Source organism: Lynx rufus, unplaced genomic scaffold (assembly GCF_022079265.1).
Source record: "Lynx rufus isolate CCGP_SWC_20201006 ecotype Redwood Valley unplaced genomic scaffold, mLynRuf1.p SCAF_3, whole genome shotgun sequence".
Lineage (NCBI taxonomy): Eukaryota > Metazoa > Chordata > Mammalia > Carnivora > Felidae > Lynx > Lynx rufus.
This window is the reverse complement of record NW_025814845.1, coordinates 32,145,837-32,164,737: the sequence shown is the minus strand read 5'-3', so window position 1 is coordinate 32,164,737 and position 18,901 is coordinate 32,145,837. Positions and strand designations below refer to the sequence as shown.

General features: G+C 40.6%; 1 protein-coding gene across 1 annotated transcript in view; it reads right to left on the bottom strand.

Annotated features, from left to right (window-relative positions):
• The window catches only part of SLC30A9 (solute carrier family 30 member 9), an 86,364-nt gene extending 68,607 nt beyond the window's left edge, over positions 1–17,757 (bottom strand). Inside the window, exon 1 of the mRNA XM_047091242.1 lies at positions 17,530–17,757. Within this exon, the coding sequence (XP_046947198.1) occupies positions 17,530–17,641 (112 nt within the window). The 5' untranslated portion in view covers positions 17,642–17,757. The remainder of the gene's footprint in view (positions 1–17,529) is intronic.
• Between the last annotated feature and the right edge of the window lie 1,144 nt (positions 17,758–18,901).

The window sequence follows — 18,901 nt, the reverse complement described above, 5'->3', positions numbered from 1 at the left end:
CTCTGATTAATAAACTGTCCCATTTCTGACCAGTAGGGGTCTCTTCAAATTGATTCCTGCATCCTTCTGAAACTATTCTAGTAATAATCTTTAATAGCTTCCTTGCTAGCTGTTCTTTTTTTTTTATTTTTTTTTTATTTTTTAAAAAAAAAATTTTTTTTTAACGTTTATTTATTTTTGAGACACAGAGAGACAGAGCATGAACAGGGGAGGGGCAGAGAGAGAGGGAGACACAGAATCCGAAACAGGCTCCAGGCTCTGAGCTGTCAGCCCAGAGCCCGACGTGGGGCTCGAACTCACGGACCGCGAGATCGTGACCTAGCTGAAGTCGGACGTCTAACCGACTGCGCCACCCAGGAGCCCCCTTGCTAGCTGTTCTTGAAAAATCCTTAATTTTTAACTTTAGAAGAATTTCAGGTATCAGCAACGTTAAAAGTACACATTTGGCATTAACACAAGATCAAAAGTTGCACAAAATTTGCAGAATACATTACCACCTTTAACATTTTATACTCTAAAAAATATACAGGACCACATTTGATTCAGGAAAAAAAATATTATCTAACACACAGCAATAGCAACACAACCATTTAAAAATACATAGGGGCACCTGGGTGGCTCAGTCAGGTAAGTGTCCGACTTCGGCTCAGGTCATGATATCACGGTTTGTGAGTTCAAGCCCCATGTCGGGCTCTATGCTGACAACTCAGAGCCTGAAAGCTGCTTCGGATTCTATGTGTCCCTCTCTCTCTGCCCCTCTCCCACTAACCTCTGTCTGTCTTTCTCAAAAATAAATAAACATAAAAAATAAAAATAAACACACCCACTTTTTAATAAATTATTGAATTCATTAATTAATTCTAAGAGGCAGAAAGATAGTAAAAAAATTGTTACACTTTATTCTAAAGAGGTTAGTGTGAACTTAAAATACACAACAGCAGAAGCTTTCTGGGCCCATAAAATACACAATAATACAGACTGTGAAAATGTTCTTCATGGTAATATTTATCATGGCAGAAACTGGAAACTTAAATGTTTCCTAATAAAAAAATAAAAATTAAATTATGATATCCCTATATTTTCATGGTGTATACATTAAAAACTATTAATGTGGAAAAATATTGAGAATATTACATAAAAAAGCAAAAGACAAAATAACATAGGATTTCAACTATTAAAAAATGTGACTGGGGGTACCGGGGTGGCTCAGTCAGTTAAGCGTCCCACTCTTGATTTCGGCTCAGGTCACAACCTCACAGTTCTCAAGTTCAAGCCCCATGTCAGGCTCCAAGCTGACAGTGCAAAGCCTGCTTGGAATTCTCTCTCTCCCTCTCTCTCTGCCCTTATCCTGCTCTCGCTCACTCTCTCAAAATAAATAAACTTAAAAAAAAAATGTGACTAGTAGGGGGCACCTGGGTGGCTCAGTCAGTTAAGTGTCTGACTCTTAATAGCAACTCAGGTTTTGATCTCAGGGTTTTGAGTCCAAGCCCTGTATTGGGATCCACGCTGGGCATGAAGCCTACTTTTAAAAAAATAATAAACAAAAATAAAAATGTGATTAGTTGGGGAGGAGTTAAGATGGCAGAGTAGTATAGTAGCAGGACCTTATGCTTGCCTTGTCCCTCGAATACCAGTAGATAAATACTAAGTCATTGTGAACACCCAGGAAATCTGAGAACTAAGAACAAACTGCAACTAGAGGGAGAAAAGAAGCCAAATTGTGGAAGGTAGGAGATGAAGGGATGGGATTTGGGGGAGAAAAGAATCAGCTGTGCTGAGGAGGGGAGGGAGCCCTGATTAGGGAGAGGGAAGAAAGGAGAGAAAGAGATGGGGGGGGTGGGGGGGGGAGAGAGAGGGAGGGAGGGAGGGAGGGAGAGAGAGAGAGAGAGAGAGAGAGAGAGAGAGAGATAGCGCATGTACATGCAAGGGACAGCAAGCAGGGTGCAAAGCATTGCACAAGAACAACACTTCCCCAAAACCACTGACAGGGAAAATGACAGGGGTTGATAATCTCAAGTTTTTACAAGCAGCGGAGCTCAAAGTCTGAAGGTTTAGAAGTCCACGCTGTTGCTGGGGTAGGGCCTGGGAGTCACAGAGGTGCTCCTGTGCAGAAGGAGAACAGACATGGGTGCAGATAGTGTGCTCTGAGGATCCCTTGGGTTGCACTGAGAGAGACCGCACCCCTTCTTGCAGTGCATTTGGGAGAGGTGGCACTGGCTCTCCAGGGACAAAAAAGCCAACAGATGCCCTGAGCTTCCCTGTTCATTAGCCTAGGAGCAGAGGCAGCTGCTCAGGGCAGCTATGCTGGACACTGGCTTTCTGCTGCACTTTACCATAAACTCCAAGCCTCTGAGCTTTCATGCAACTGCCCTGCTGGGACAAACTGGCACCAGCCACAGCACAGTGAGACCCTTCCCCAGAGGATCAGTGTAGGTCCATGCCCGGCTGGGTCCCTAAAATTTGGAGTTTTGAAACCCAGCCAGCGCACCTGATATAAAAAATAGGAGCACTGCACCGGGTGGGCAGAGAGCCCAGACACAGACAGGGTGAAGGCAGAGATCTGAGGGAAGCCTGGGACACATGAGGGGAGAACGTTCGCTCTTCTGTGAGGGTTTCCTGAACAGCGGAAGGCATGAACTCCCCTCTCTGGGGACTAGAGAGCCGGCTGATGCCATGTTTTCCTCGCCCATCAGCACAGAAGGACTTCAGTGAGCAGCAAAGCACCCAGAGTGGAAGCTTGAGCCACTTTCACCAAGCCCTTCCCTCCGTGCTCTGCAGGTGCTTCTGAACGAGGGCAAGTGTGCCTGAGAGAGCAGCAGTGGGCCACTCCCCCAGAAGACCACACCACCCACACGCAACAAATCTACTGATCATAGAGTGCTACAAAGCTTCAGTTCTAGGAAAAATAGGATCCAGCCTCTTTTAACAATTAGCCGACCAAAACATACTGAGTTAAAACTTGCCACACAGTGGACAAGGTCAAAACACTCCCCACTGCAGCACAGAGAAACTCTGCAGAGGACTGACCTAGGGGAAGAAACAGCCAAAACACAACAGTCGAGTACACAAAGCATATACCAGAAACAATTCCTGAAGCGGCAGGCCCTAGACAGTATGACTTCTTAATATAGCCAATACTCTCAAGAGCAGGAAACATAACATGCTTTTATAACACACAGAAGACAGAGCCCTACACAAAATGCCAAGACGGAGGAATTCATCCTGAAAGAAAGAACAAGAGATCACAGACAGGGATTTAATCAAAACACATATAAGTAATATGACTGAACCAGAATTTAAAACAACAATCATATGGACACTAGCTGGGCATGAGAAAAGCATAGAAGACACCAGGAAGTCCCTTACCACAGAGATAAAAGACCTAAAAGCTAGTCAGGCTGAAATTCAAAAATGCTATAACTGAGATGCAAAAACTGGATGTAATGACAAAGATGAAAGAAGCAAAGGAATAAGTAAGTAATATAGAAGATAAAATGATGGAGAATAATGAAGCTGAAAAGAAGAAGGAAAGAAAAATATTGGGTCACAAATGTAGATGTAGGGAACACAGCGGCTCCATAAAGCGTAGCATTCATATCATAGGAGTTCCAGAATAAGAAGGAAAAAGGGGCAGGTTTATTTCAGCAAATAATAGCTAAAAACTTCCCTAATCTGGGAAAGGAAACAGACAACCAAATCCAAGAGGCACAGAGAACTCCCATCAAAATCAACAAAAGCAGGCCAACACCAAGATATTATCATAATAAAATTTACAAAATACAAAGATAAGGAAAGAATCCTGAAAGCAGCAAGGGAAAAGATATCCCCAACCTATAAGACAAATAAGGTTAGTAGCAGATCTCCCCACAGAAACTTGGCAGACCAGAAAGGAGTGGCATGATATGTTCAATATGCAGCCAAGAACACCTTATCCAGCAAGGCTATCATTCAGAATAGGAGAGATAAAGAGTTTCTGAACAAAAACTAAAGGAGTTCGTGACCACTAAACCAGTCCTGCAGGAACTAGTAAGGGGACTCTTTGAGTGGGAAGGACAGATCAAAAGCAACAAAGACTAGAAAGGAGCAGAGAAAATCTCCAGAAAATCTCCTGATGTTACAGGTAATACAATTCATATTGTATTTACAGGTACTAAATTCATATCAATAATCACTCTGAATGTAAATGGGCTAAATGCTCCAATCAAAAGACACAGGGTATCAGAATGGATTAAAAAAAAAAAAAAAGGGGCGCCTGGGTGGCGCAGTCGGTTAAGCGTCCGACTTCAGCCAGGTCGCGATCTCGCGGTCCGTGAGTTCGAGCCCCGCGTCGGGCTCTGGGCTGATGGCTCAGAGCCTGGAGCCTGTTTCGGATTCTGTGTCTCCCTCTCTCTCTGCCCCTCCCCCGTTCATGCTCTGTCTCTCTCTGTCCCAAAAATAAATAAAAAAACGTTGAAAAAAAAATTAAAAAAAAAAAAATCTAAAAAAAAAAAAAAAAAAAAAAAAAGACCTATCTATATGCTGCCTACAAGAGACTTATTTTAGACCTAAAGACACCTCCAGCTGGAAAGTGAAGGAATGGAAAACCATTTATTATGCTAATGGATGTCAAAAGAAAGCTGGAGTAGCCATACTTTTATATCAGACAAACTAGATTTTAAACCAAAGACTGTAACAAGAGATGAAAAAAGGCACTATATGATAATAAAGAGATCCATCCAACAAGAAGTTCTAACAACTGGAAATATTTATGCCCCCAATAATATGTATTTGGGAGTAACCAAATACATAAATCAATTAATGACAAACATAAAGAAACTCATTGATAACAACACAATAATAGTAGAGACTTAAACACACTACTTACAACAATGGACAGATCATCTAAGCAGAAACTCAACAAGGAAACAAAGGCTCTGAATGACACACTGGACCAGATGGACTTAACAGATATATTCAGACCACTGCATCCTAAAGCAGCAGAATACACATTCTTTTCCAGTGCGCATGAGACATTCTCCAGAGTAGATCACATACTGCGTCGCAAATCAGGCTTCAACAAGTATAAAAACTGAGATCATACCAGGCATGTTTTCAGACCACAATGCTATGAAACTTGAAGTCAACCACAATAAAAAAAAAAAAAAAAAAAAAAAAAAAAAAAAAATTGGAAAAGACCACAAATACACGGAGGTTAAGATCATCCTACTAAAAAATGAATGGGTTAACCAGGAAATTAAAGAAATTAAAATATATCTGAAAGCAAATGAAAATGAAAACACAGCAGTCCAAAACATTTGGGATGCAGAAAAATCAGTCCTAAGAAGGAAGCATTCAGTAATACAGGTCTACCTCAAGAAGCAAGAAAAGTCTCAAATATACAACCTAACCTTCACCTGTCAGAGCTAGAAAAGGAACAACAAATAAAGCCTAAAGCCAGCAGAAGAGAAATAATAAAGATTAGTGCAGAAATAAATGATACAGAAACAAACAAAAAACCCAGTAGAGCAGATCAATGAAACTAGAAGCTGGTTTTTGAAAGAATGAGTAAAACTGGTATACCCTGAGCCAGATTTACCAAAAAGAGGAAGGACCCAAATAAAATCACGAATGAAAGAGGAGAGATTACAACCATATCACAGAAATACAATTAAAAGAGAATATTATGTTATTTTCAATTTTTTGAGGAACGTTGATACTGTTTTCCAGAGTCACTGCACCAGTATGCATTCCCACCAACAGTGCAAAAGTGTTCCCCTTTCTCCACATCTTCACCAACATCTGTTGTTTCCTGTGTTGTTAATTTTAACCATTCTGACAGGTGTGAGGTGGTAACTCACTGTGGTTTTGATTTGTATTTCTCTAATGATGAATGATGTTGAGCATCTTTTCGTGTGTCTATTAGTCATCTGGATGTCTTCTTTGCAAGAATGTCTATTCGTGTCTTCTGCTCATTCCTTCACCAGATTATTTGTTTTTTGGGTGTTGAGTTTCATAAGTTCTTTATAGATTTTGGATACTAACCCTTTATCCAATATGTCATTTGAAAATATCTTCTCCCATTCCATAGTTTGCCTTTTAGTTTTGTTGATTGTTTCCTTCACTATGCAGAAGACTTTTATCTTGATGAGGTCCCAAAAGTTCATTTTTGCTTTGGGTTCCTTTGCTTTCAGAGACATGTCTAGTAAGAAGGTGCTGTGGCCAAAATCAAAGAAGTTGCTGCCTGTTTCTCCTGTGGGATTTTAATGTTTTCCTCTCTCACATTTAGGTGTTTCATCCATTTTGAATTTATTTTGGTGTATGGTGTAAGAAAGTGGTCCAGTTTTGGGGTGTCCGGGTGGCTCAGTTAGTTGTCTGACTTCAGTTCAGGTCATGATCTCACAGTTCACGATTTTGAGCCCCACATTGGACTCTGTGCTGACAGCTCAGGGCCTGAAGCCTGCTTCAGATTCTGTGTCTCCCTCTCTCTCTCTCTCTGCCCCTCCTCCCTCCCCCCAAAATAAATAAACATTAAAAATAATTTTTAAAAAAAGTGGTCCAGTTTCATTCTTCTGCATGTCACTGTCCAGTTTTCCCAGTACCATTTCGTGAAGAGACAGTCTTTTTTCAATTGGATACTCTTTCTTGCTTTGTCAAAGATTAGTTGGCCGTACATCTGAGAGTCCATTTCTGGGTTCTCTATTCTGTTCCACTGATCTATGTGTCTGTTCTTGTGCCAGTACCATACTGTCTTGATGATTACAGCTTTGTAATACAGCTTGAAGTCTGGAATTGTGATGCTTTCAGCTTCACTTTTCTTTTTCAGGATTGTTTTGGCTATTTGGGGTATTTTGTGGTTCTGTACAAATTTTAGGGTTGCTTGTTCTAGCTCTGTGAAGAATGCTGGTGTTATTTTGATAGGGATTGCACAGAATGTGTAGACTGCTTTAGGTAGTATAGACACTTTAACAATATTTTTTCTCCCAACCCACGAACATGGAATGTTTTTCCACTTCTTTGTGTCTTCTTCAATTTCTTACATAAGCTTTCTATAGTTTTCAGCATACAGATCGTTTATCTCTTTGGTTAGGTTGATTCCTAGGTATCTTATGGTTTTTTGTATAAACCATAAGATAAATGGTTTATATACCATTTATATACCATAAATGGTAACTGTAAATGGGAACAATTCCCTGATTTCTCCTTCTACTACTTCATTATTGGTGTACAGAAATTCAACTGAGGGGTGCCTGGGTGGCTCAGTTGGTTGAGTGTCTGACTTTGGCTCGGGTCATGATCTCACAGTCCATTGGTTCAGGCACCATGTCAGGCTCTGTGCTGACAGCCCAGAGCCTGGAGCCTGCTTCAGATTCTGTGTCTCCCTTTCTCTCTGCCCCTGTCCCACTCACACTCTGTCTCTATCAAAAATGATTATACGTTAAAAAATTTTAATTAAAAGCTTTTAATTAAAAAAATGCAACTGATTTCTGTATGCTGATTTTATATCCTGTGACTCTGCTAAATTCACAGATCAGTTCTAGCAGTTTTTTGGTGGATCATTTGGGTTTTCCACGTAGAGTATCATGTCATCTATGCAAAGTGAAAGCTTGACTTCTTCCTTGCCAAATTTGTATGCCTTTTATTTCTTTCTGTCTGAAAAAATTAAAAATAGAACTACCCTGAAAAAATTAAAAATAGACCTACTCTATGACCCAGCAATTGCACTACTAGGTATTTATCCAAAGGATACAAAAATGTTGATTTGAAGAGCACACACACACCCCAATGTTAATAGCAGCATATCAACAATAGCCAAATTATGGAAAGAGTCCAAATGTCCATCAACTGATGAATGGATAAAAAAGGTGAATGGAGGGGCGCCTGGGTGGCGCAGTCGGTTAAGCGTCCGACTTCAGCCAGGTCACGATCTCGCGTTCCGTGAGTTCGAGCCCCGCGTCGGGCTCTGGGCTGATGGCTCAGAGCCTGGAGCCTGTTTCCGATTCTGCGTCTCCCTCTCTCTCTGCCCCTCCCCCGTTCATGCTCTGTCTCTCTCTGTCCCAAAAATAAATAAACGTTGAAAAAAAAAATTAAAAAAAAAAAAAGGTGAATGGAATATTACTTGGTGATCAAAAAGAATGAAATCTTGCCATTTGCAACAACATGGATGGAACTAGAGAGCATTGCTAAGCAAAATAAGTCAGAGAAAAAAATGTCATGATTTCATTCATATGTGGAATTTAAGAAACAAAATGATAAACACAGGAGATGGGAAGGATAAAAAGAGAGGGAGACAAACCATAAGAGACTCTTCAATACAGAAACAAACTGAGGGTCACTGAAGGGGAGGGAGGTGGATGGGGGAATGGGCTGAATGGATGATGGTCATTAAAGGAGGGCACTTATTGGGATGAGTATACGGTGTTATATGGAAGTGATGAATCACTGGGTTCCAATCTTGAAACCAATATACTACACTGTATGTGGAATACTTTAAATTTAAATGAAAATTAATTTTTAAAAAGAGAATAATATGAAAATTATATGCCAACAAATTGGGCAATGGTGAAGAAATGGATAAATTCCTAGAAACATATAAACGGCCAAAACTGAAAATCTGAACAGACCCATAACCAACAAAGAAACTGAATGAGTAATTAAAAATCTTTCAACAAACAAAAGTCAAGGGTCAGATGACATCCTTGGGGAACCCTAGCAAACATTTTTTTTTAATGTTTATTTATTTTTGAGAGAGAGAAAGAGAGACAGAGCATGAGCAGGGGAGGGGCAGAGACAGTGAGGGAGACACAGAATCTGGAACAAGCTCCAGGCTCTTAAGGTGTCAGCACAGAGCCCAATGCATGGCCTGAACTCATGAACCACGAGATCATGACCTGAGTCGAAACTGGACACTTAACCAACTGAATCACCCAGATGCCCCAGGAATCCTACCTAATATTTATTTATTTATTTTTTTTTTTATTTTTTTTTTAAATTTTTTTTTTCAACGTTTATTTATTTTTGGGACAGAGAGAGACAGAGCATGAACGGGGGAGGGGCAGAGAGAGAGGGAGACACAGAATTGGAAACAGGCTCCAGGCTCCGAGCCATCAGCCCAGAGCCTGACGCGGGGCTCGAACTCCCAGACCGCGAGATCGTGACCTGGCTGAAGTCGGACGCTTAACCGACTGCGCCACCCAGGCGCCCCTCCTACCTAATATTTAAAGAAGAGTTAATACCTATTCTTCTCAAACTGGTCCAAAAATAGAAGTAGTAGCAAAACTTCCAAACTCATTCTATGAAGCCAGCAATACCTTGATTCCAAAATCAAACTACTATAAAGGAGAATTACAGGCCAATGTCCCTGATGAACATGGATCCAAAATTCTAAAAAAGCTACTAGCAAATCAAATCCAACAGCACATTAAAAGAATTATTCTCCACAATCATCACAATCAAATGGGATATATTCCTGGCCTGCAAGCGTGGTTCAATATTCACAAATCGACGTGATACAGCACATTAATAAAAAAACGGATAAGAACCATGAGACTCTCCACAGATGCAGAAAAGGCATTTGATAAAAGGCAACATCAATTTTTGGTAAAAACCCTTAACAAAGTAGGGATAGAGAGACCATACCTGAAAATCACAAAGGCGATATCTGAAAGACCCACAGCTAATATCATCCTCAATGGAGAAAACCTGAGAGCTTTTCCTCTACAGTCAGGAACAAGACAGGGATGTCCACTCTCACCGTTATTTAACATAATACAGTACTAGAAGTCCTAGCCTCAGCAATCAGACAAGAAAAAGAAATAAAAGGCATCCAAATCAGCAAGGAAGAAGTGAAATGTTCACAATTCGCAGATGATATGATATTCTATGTAGAAAACCCAAAAGACTCCACCAAAAAATTGCTAGAACTGATACTCAAATTCAGCAAAGTCACAGGATACAAAATCAACGTACAGAAATCCGTTGCATTTCTTTACACCAATAATGAAGCAGCAGAAAAAGAACTCAAGGAATCAATCCCATTTACAGTTACACCAAAAACCGTAAGATAACCTAGGAATCACCCTAACCAAAGAGGTAAAAGATCTATACTCTGAAAACTACAGAACACTTATGAAAGAAATTGGAGAGGACACAAAGATATGGAAAAACATTCCATGTTCATGGATTGGAAGAACAAATATTGTTAAAATGTCTATATTACCCAAAGCAATCTACACATCTAATGTTATTCCTATCAAAATGCCACCAGTATTTTTCAAAGAGCTAGAACAAAAAACCCAAAAATTTATATGGAACCAAAAAAGACCCCAAATAAGCCAAAGCAATACTGAAAAAGAAAAGCAAAGCAGGAAATATCACCATTCCAGACTTCAAGCTATATCACAAAGTTGTAGTCATCAAGACACTATGGCACTGGCACAAAAGCAGACACGTACATCAATGAAATGGAATAGAAAACCCAGATATGGACCCATAACTGTATGATCAACTCATCTGCAACAATGCAGAAAAGAATGAATTTCCAATGGAAAAAAAGACAGTCTCTTCAAATGGTGTTGGGAAAACTGGACAGCGACAGACAGAAGAATGAAACTGGACCACTTTCTTACACCATACACAAAAATAAATTCAAAATGGATGACAGGAAAACATCAAAATGCCATGGGAGAAAACAGGCAGCAACCTCTCTAACACTGGCCGGAGCAACTTCTTACTAGACACGTCTCTGGAGGCAAGGGAAATAAAAGCAAAAATGAACTTTTGGAACTTCATCAAGATAAAAAGCTTCTGCACACTGAAGGACACAATCAATAAAACTAAAAGGCAATCTATGGGATGGGAGAAGATATTTGCAAATGACATATTGAATAAAGGGTTAGTATCCAAAATCTATAAAGAACTTACCAAACTTAACACTCAAAAAACAAATAATTCAGTGAAGAAATGAGCAGAAGACATGAATAGAAATTCTTCCAAAGAAGACATACAGATGGTTAATAGACACATAAAAAGATGCTCACAACATTACTCATCATCAGGGAAATACAAATCAAAACTATAATGAGATATCACCTTACACCTGCCGGAATAGCTATGGTTAACAACACAGGAAACAACAGATGTTGGCAAGGATGTGGAAAAAGGGGACCCTCTTATACTGTTGATGGGAATGCAAACTGGTGCAGTGACTCTGGAAAGCAGTGTGGAGATTCCTCAAAAAGTTAAAAATAGAACTATCCTACAACCCAGCAATTGCACTACTAGGAATTTACCCAAAGGATACAAAAATACTCATTTGAAGGGACATGTGCACCACAGGGTTTACAGCAGCATTATCAGCAATAGCCAAATTATGCAAAGAGCCCAAATGTCCACCAACTGATGAGTGGATAAGGAAGATGTGGTATATACATATACAATGGAATATTACTCAGCCATCAAAAAGAATGAAATCTTACCATTTGCAACGATGTGGATGGAGCTATGGTATATTATGCTAAGGAAAACAAGTTAATCAGAGAAAGACAAATACCACATGATTTCACTCACATGTGGAATTTAAGAAACAAAACAGATGAACATAGGGGAAGGAGAAAAAAAAAGAAAGGCAAATCACACGAGACTTTTAACTATAGAGAACAAAGTGAAGGTTGCTAGAGGGAAAGTGGGTGAGGGGATGGGCTAGATGGGTGACAGATATTAAAGAGGGCACTTGTTGTGATGAGCACTGGATGTCATATGTAAGTGATGGATCCCTAAATTCTACTCCTAAAACCAGTATTACACTATATGTTAACTAACTAGAATATAAATAAAAACTTGAACAACAACAACAAAAGTGACTTGTGGGGGCACCTGACTGGCTCAGTCAGTAAAGCATGTGACCCTTGATCTTGTGGTTTTGAGTTCAAGCCCCACACTGAGTATAGAGCCTACTTAAGAAAAAAAAAATGTGACTGGTGAAATATCTAGATTATGTATAGTTTTTACTTGATAAGTTATAATTTTCTGTATTTTCCAAAAAAATGCCGAAAATTTAAAAAACTAAGAAATACATTCATTGCCAAATTACTTCTAATATTATTACTACTAATACTGACACTATCTAGTTTACTCTTACGCTTTCAGCTAGCCAAAAACACAGGAAAACCTTTTGTGACAAATCATCTGGCAAGCAAAAGTGTGACCTAGATCAGGTAGCTCAGCCTAGAGAACGATAACGGATGTGATTTCTCTCCAGAACACAGTAAGCAACAGGGAAGAATATTGTTTTTTTAAGTAAATATGAGATGCTGGCAACTTCCTACACTGCCTATTGGTATACATCTCTACTGCCCTTAATTCTTGTTAATATATGCTTAGAAAAGTAAAAACAGTATCTAATATATTTAGGGTTTACCAAGCGCCATTGTCTTAAATGCTTTCCCTGCATCATCATATTTTCTAATTTATATTCCAAAACATACCTCAAAGTCATCTATTTCTCTCCATCTCCACTGCTAACCACCATGGCCTAGCCACAGCCTTGCCTGCCTAGATAACTATCATAGTTCCCAAATGATGTCCTTACTCACTCTCCCCTTTTCAATCCATTCTCCACACAGTAGTCTGACGGATATTTTGTAAATATTGCCCTTTTTTAAAACCTATGGCCTAAAAGGCACTGATGCTTCTCAAACCTCATTTCATACTCTATGCCCACTTCCCCGAGCCACAGCAGTTTTCTTCTCTGCTCCTGAATGCTACTATATGGTCTTTAGGGTTCCTATTTGCTCTACCTGGACTGCTCTTCACCCTAGATCTTCATGTGGCTAGTTCATTTTCATTTTTCATGCCTTGACTCAGTCACCACCTCCTTAGCAGATCTAAATGAAATGGCCTCTGCTAGCTGCTTTTTAGCCCATCATCTTTTGCAGCACTTAGACATGTTTTCTCATTCTTAGTGTCTGCCCAATGAAGGTCTGTCTTGTTCAGCACTAACTACAATGCCTGGCACCCTTTGCTGAACTGAACCTCAACTCACAAAAACCTATGAAGCACACAGTATGATTAGCATCATCTTTCAGTTAACACATCCTATCATAAATTTGAACTATACAGAACTATGCTGTCAGCCTGCCAAAACAGTCTTTTATAGCTGGCAATGTTCCTATAACTTATTCAAAGTGGGGTGGGGGGAGGAGGCACAACAAAAGTGAAAACTTCCACTCTATTTTCCTTAGGGTAATAAATACTACCAGATTAGAGACAGGAATAAAATACAAAAATTTAATTTTTTATTTAAAACTACACTTCTGTTAAACCTCAGATTGGAGCAAAAGCACATATCTGTTAATTTGATATGCAGTACTTAAAGGAGCATCCTCCCATCTCAAATTTTTGTCAAATGAGGTGAGGCATAAATATATGAAAAAATAAAATAAGTGCCCCATGCAAAGTCAGAGGAACTTTTTTAAAAAAAGGAAATATTAACTACAGAAACTAAGTCACATTTTTATTCTTTAAAAGGATTGTGTTTGGGGTGCCCGGTGGTTCAGTTGGTTGAGCGTTCAACTCTTGATTTCAGCTCAGGCCACGATCTCATGGTTTGTGAGATGGAGCCCCATATGGAGCCCAGTGAGGAGCACAGGGCCTGCCTGAGATTCTATTTGTCTCTGCCACTCTCCTGTCCCCACTGACAGGAGCAGCATATATTCTTACTGTACATTTTTTCTAGTTTTACCTAATAGTACAATAGCATTTTCTCATGTCACTAAATATTGTCCTAAGTTGATTTTTTTAATGTTGTATACATCACCAGTGCATAATAAAGGCACCATAATATATTTCAGTTTCCAACTCTCCATAACTAAAAATGTTATCAATTTATTATAATGAATAATGAAACTGTGCACACACTGTAATACCTCTCTGCTTATTTCTTTAAAGTAAATCATTTTAAATAGAATCACTGGGTCAGAAAGTATAAACTTTTAAAGTTTTTGTTTTTTTTAAATGTTTATTTTGAGAGACAGCACAAGCAGAGGAGGGGCAGAGAGAGGGAGAGAGAGAATCCCAAGACATGGGGCTGGATCTCACGAAGCCTAAGATCATGACCTCAACCAACTGAGCCACCCAAGCACCTCTAAAGTTCTTTTTGTTCTTTAATGTTCATTTATTTTTGAGAGAGACAGAGTGTGAGCAGGGGAGGGGCAGAGAGGGAGACACAGAATCTGAAGTAGGCTCCAGGCTCCAAGCTGTCAGCACAGAGCCCAACGAGGGCCTCGAACTCAGGAAGCGCGAGATCATGACCTAGGCTGAAGTTGGACACTTACTGGACTGAGCCACACAGGTGCCCCTAGTTCTTTTTTCTTTCTTTCTTTTTTAGTGTTTATTTTTGAGAGAGAGCATGAGCAGGGGAAAGGCAGAGAGAGAGGGAGACAGAGGATCTGAAGTGGACTCTGTGCTGACACTAGAGAGCCTGATGTGGAGCTAGAACTCATAAACCATGAGATCATGACCTAAGACCTTTCGGATGCTTAAACAACTGAGCCACTCAGGTGACCCCTTTGTATTCTTTTTATATAAAGAATAACTGACCTCCAAAACACTGTTCAACTGTATGTCCCAATGAATAGTAAGAAAGTTCCTGCTTTCCTGTACCCTCCGTATGAGGCATCATTATGGAAAACTTAGCCAATATGCTACAGGCAATGAGTAGCAAATCCTTAAACTAATATTTCCATGCCTACTGGTATGTATGGTAGATTTTTGCATTTTTATTGGCCACTTGAACTCCTTTAATGAACTCTTCATTTATTTATTTTGCCCATTTTTTTACTGCAAGATACACTGGTTTGTAAAAATTCTTTATAAATTAGGGATACTAACTTTATAACTGCACTATTCAATACAGTAGTCACTGTCCATTGAGCACCTGAAATGTGGCTATTCTGAATTAAGATGTGCTAAACATGAAATGCACACTGGACTTCAAAGATTTAGTACAAAAAATAATGTAAAATATCTCAATTTTTATCTTGATTGCATATTGAAATATTTTGAAAATACTGGATAAAATATATTAAAACTGGGGCACCTGAGTAGCTCAGTTGGCTAAGAGTCCGACTTCAGCTCAAGTCATGATCTCGTAGTTTGTGGTTTGAGCCCCGCATCGGGTTCTCTATTATCAGAGGCCACTTCAGATCCTCTGTTCCCCTCTCTGCCCTTCCCCCACTAGCGCATGCTCTCTCTCAAAAATAAATATTAGAAAAAAACCCAAGAACTAAAATATATTAAAATTAACACTATCTGGGGGCGCCTGGGTGGCTCAGTCGGTTAAGCGTCCGACTTCAGCTCGGGTCACGATCTCGCGGTCCGTGAGGTCGAGCCCCGCATCAGGCTCTGGGCTGATGGCTCAGAGCCTGGAGCCTGCTTCCGATTCTGTGTCTCCCTCTCTCTCTGCCCCTCCCCCATTCATGCTCTGTCTCTCTCTGTCCCCAAAATAAATAAACATTAAAAAAAAATTAAAAAAAAAAATTAACACTATCTGTTTTTTACTGTTTCACATTTGGCCATCAGATAACTCAAGATTACATACATGGCTCAATTATCTTTCTTTTGGACAGTGCTGCTCTACAATGTTTTCCTTATCCCCTTGAAACTGAGCTTTCAGTGTACAGGCATTTCTCATTTCTAAGTATGGAAATAAGGCAATTGTTTCCCTTAAGGCTTCCTTCTCTCCTTATTCTTTGTAAGTTTTTCCTCCACCACACAGGGATTTAGAAGCATAAACTTTTTCTTGACAAAGAAAAATATGTTTTTGGAATTTTTCCCCAAAAGTTCTTCAAATATCCTTTTCTTCTTACATGCATCCAACTTAAATAGTACCCTTTTTCTAAATGCTTTTTAAAATTTTACCATAACTGCTGTCCTTTTAAAAATTGTTTCGGTATTTCTGGAACTAAATTTTCACAAAGAAGGCTATTTTTAAAACCTACTACATGTTTTTTAAGTGTGAAAACACATTTTAATTTCCTGGTGATAAACATTCCAAAGAACTTTGCAAAGTCATTCTGACTGATGAAATAGGTATTATTATCTGTGGTTCACAGATGGATGAGACAAAGAGTACATAATTTTGGACACGATGACAGTTACAGAGAATAGGGAGTACAAATTACACTATTTCAAATCCTTTCAACTAACACTTAAAGGGCAGTTTAGACTAAATTCAACAGCCAATATACCTAATTTAAGTGTAAAATGCCAAAATTGCTTGGCAATAAGAATCAACTCTGCTAGAAGGTTTACTTGGGGATTTTGGAGTATGGTATAATCAGATGATTCATTTTGTTCACTAGGGAACCAGCTATACTGCCAATATAGAAAAACTCAACTTTTCTATCACCACCAAAAAGCCCCAAGAACAGTGACGTTAAAATTAACTCCTCTGAAATTTTAAGAGCCAGTTTATACATTCATTGCAAATAAAAGACACTGATGTATTCCAATTTTATCTGCACAGCTTAGGCATTACTTTAATTTATATTACTTATCAACTTGAATGACGTGACTACAAGTTCTAACTTCTAGTGTGAGGTCACAAACATGCTACAAAGTTTTTCAAACATGAACTTTTGGGAAATGTTTCTGTAAATACTCTGCATACTCAAGAATCTGAGGAATTAGACTCGGGGTGGATATGGTTCTGTTTTTCCCTCTTCGTTCCTATCAGTTCTGGAGAATCAAGCTACAGCATGTCAAGCCATGGCAAAAACAGACACAAGCCTTACTAAAACTGAAAAGTTCCTTACTATCTTGGAAACTGTGGGACAACTTAAATTTGAGTCAGAAAAGAATGCTGAAGGAGAGGGATAAAAATTCGCGTCAACCACATTTTTCTGAGTTACTGTTCCAGTACACACGTTTTCACCAATAAGATTGTTCAACAGAACCGAAGAGTTCTCTTGCTTTTCAGTCCCAAACTGGGTAAATTCAATGACTGTGGCACGGTCATACGCTCATACTCAAGAATGATTCGTAAATAATGAGTACTCCCCCCCACAATCCTCCCTACTTTCGGGAAATTTAAGACAAAAGTTGGAGATATGGGAAAAGGGGCAGGGCAAGAAAACCTGCTTGGCCAAAAGCGCTCAAAGGAAACTGGTGAGCTCGAAACACCCAGGCACTCTGGGGAGTCAGCAATTTCTCACTGTCCGAAAGAAAAGAGATTGTCACCGGGGACACTGCGATGCAAACGTGGCGTTTCATCTGGTACAAAGTGGCTGGCTTCATGCATGCGACCAGGCCCGAGAGCTACCCGCAATTTTCCGCGGGGGTCGTTTTAGGGCCAGAAGCGGAAACCACGGTCTGGGAGACCTCTCCAGAAACCCCGCGGGCTGGGCGGGCCGAACTGCAAAGGCGGAGACCCGGAAGGAAGGTTAGGGGGTTGGGGAAGGGCAAGCGGGCGAACTGCCCGAGGCGAAGCGCCGAGACCGGCCTGGTCCTCCAGGTCACCTGCCGCGGAGTCGGCGGCCGGGCCGGTACACTCACCCTGGCGCTCGCTGGAGCCGTGGGCCGCCGCCCTGCAGCGCAGACGGAGCCGGCACAGGGAGGACCAGCTACATCTGTGGGCCGCAGCGGCGGCGGCCAAGCCCGGTAACATCCTGGCGGGGCAAAGGCCCCTATTCGGACACCACCTCCTGCCTCCGCGACGCCGCCGGCAACAACTGACTCCATAGACCGGACACCTGCTAATACTCACGCCTGCGCCGCCACAGGCGGCCTGGATGACCCGGAAGTAGTAACAACATTTAGCGCCGCAGAGCGCGCAGGCAGCGGAAGTGACGTAGTCTCGGAGCACGAATCGAGAGGCCTTGCTTCCGCAGACCGTGACGCCACGGCGTGCGCAGGGCGGGGATGCTGCGGGGTTTTGGTGTCCTCTTCGCTTTTTCTGCGTCTGTACCTTTTCCTGTTAGTTGGAAGTCATCGCCTGAGTGGTTTGCATCCTAACAGCTAGGAAAACCGTGGGAGAAGTGACAGGGCCTTTTCGGGCGTCTGCCTGCTTCTATTTCTGAGCTCGAAACGTGGGCCATGCTGTTGGAAATGGGAAGAGAGGTGGGAAGGAAGGATGGTGGCCTACTTAACCTCTCTCTCCAGAGCCTTCTTGGATGAGCTCAAGCATTGGCTAACGTGCCGAACTCAGTACTCTCCAAACCCTGCCCCAGTACGTCGTTCTTCTCTAACACACCAGTGTGTAGCCAGAGTACGTGAAGGCAGGTACTTGCCTTATTTACCTCTGAACCTCGGATTCCCGTGTGTAATGTAATAAAGTAAGACTTTAATGTGTTCGAGGTGGGTTAAGCGGAGATGTGCGGACATCAGAACAGGAGTCAGTCTGGTTCTAGAAAGATCGGAATACTCACCACGGTGTTGACCTCTGACATGCTCATTCAGATCTTAGCTCAAACTCAAGAGACACTTTCCTTGACTACGCTGGCTGGAGTAGGGCTGGTTAGTCTCTACCCGGTTGCCTTGTATACTTTTCTTCAAAACGTTTATCACTATTTGAAAGTTTCTATGTAGTTTTTTTTTCTTTTTTTTTTTTGCTCGGAATAGAAAATAAGCATCACGGAATCTTGGGTTTTGTACATTGCTGTTTCCGAGCGGGTAAAACAACCGCCAGCACAGCAAATAGAGTGGAATGCATTGTCGTTTGTTTTGAAATCAATCTGAGTAGCTTAACTATGTTCCTACAGAATAGCTCTTTCAAAGGGAAGTAAATTAGTTTGTTCCTAATTTTGAGAGAATCTACAGCCTTTTATGCTAATTAAGATAAGTATAACCAGCTTGGTGGGGTCACAGTGAATAAATTATCACAAGAATGGTAAGCAAATTTAACTTCTATGACAAACATAGTTTAATA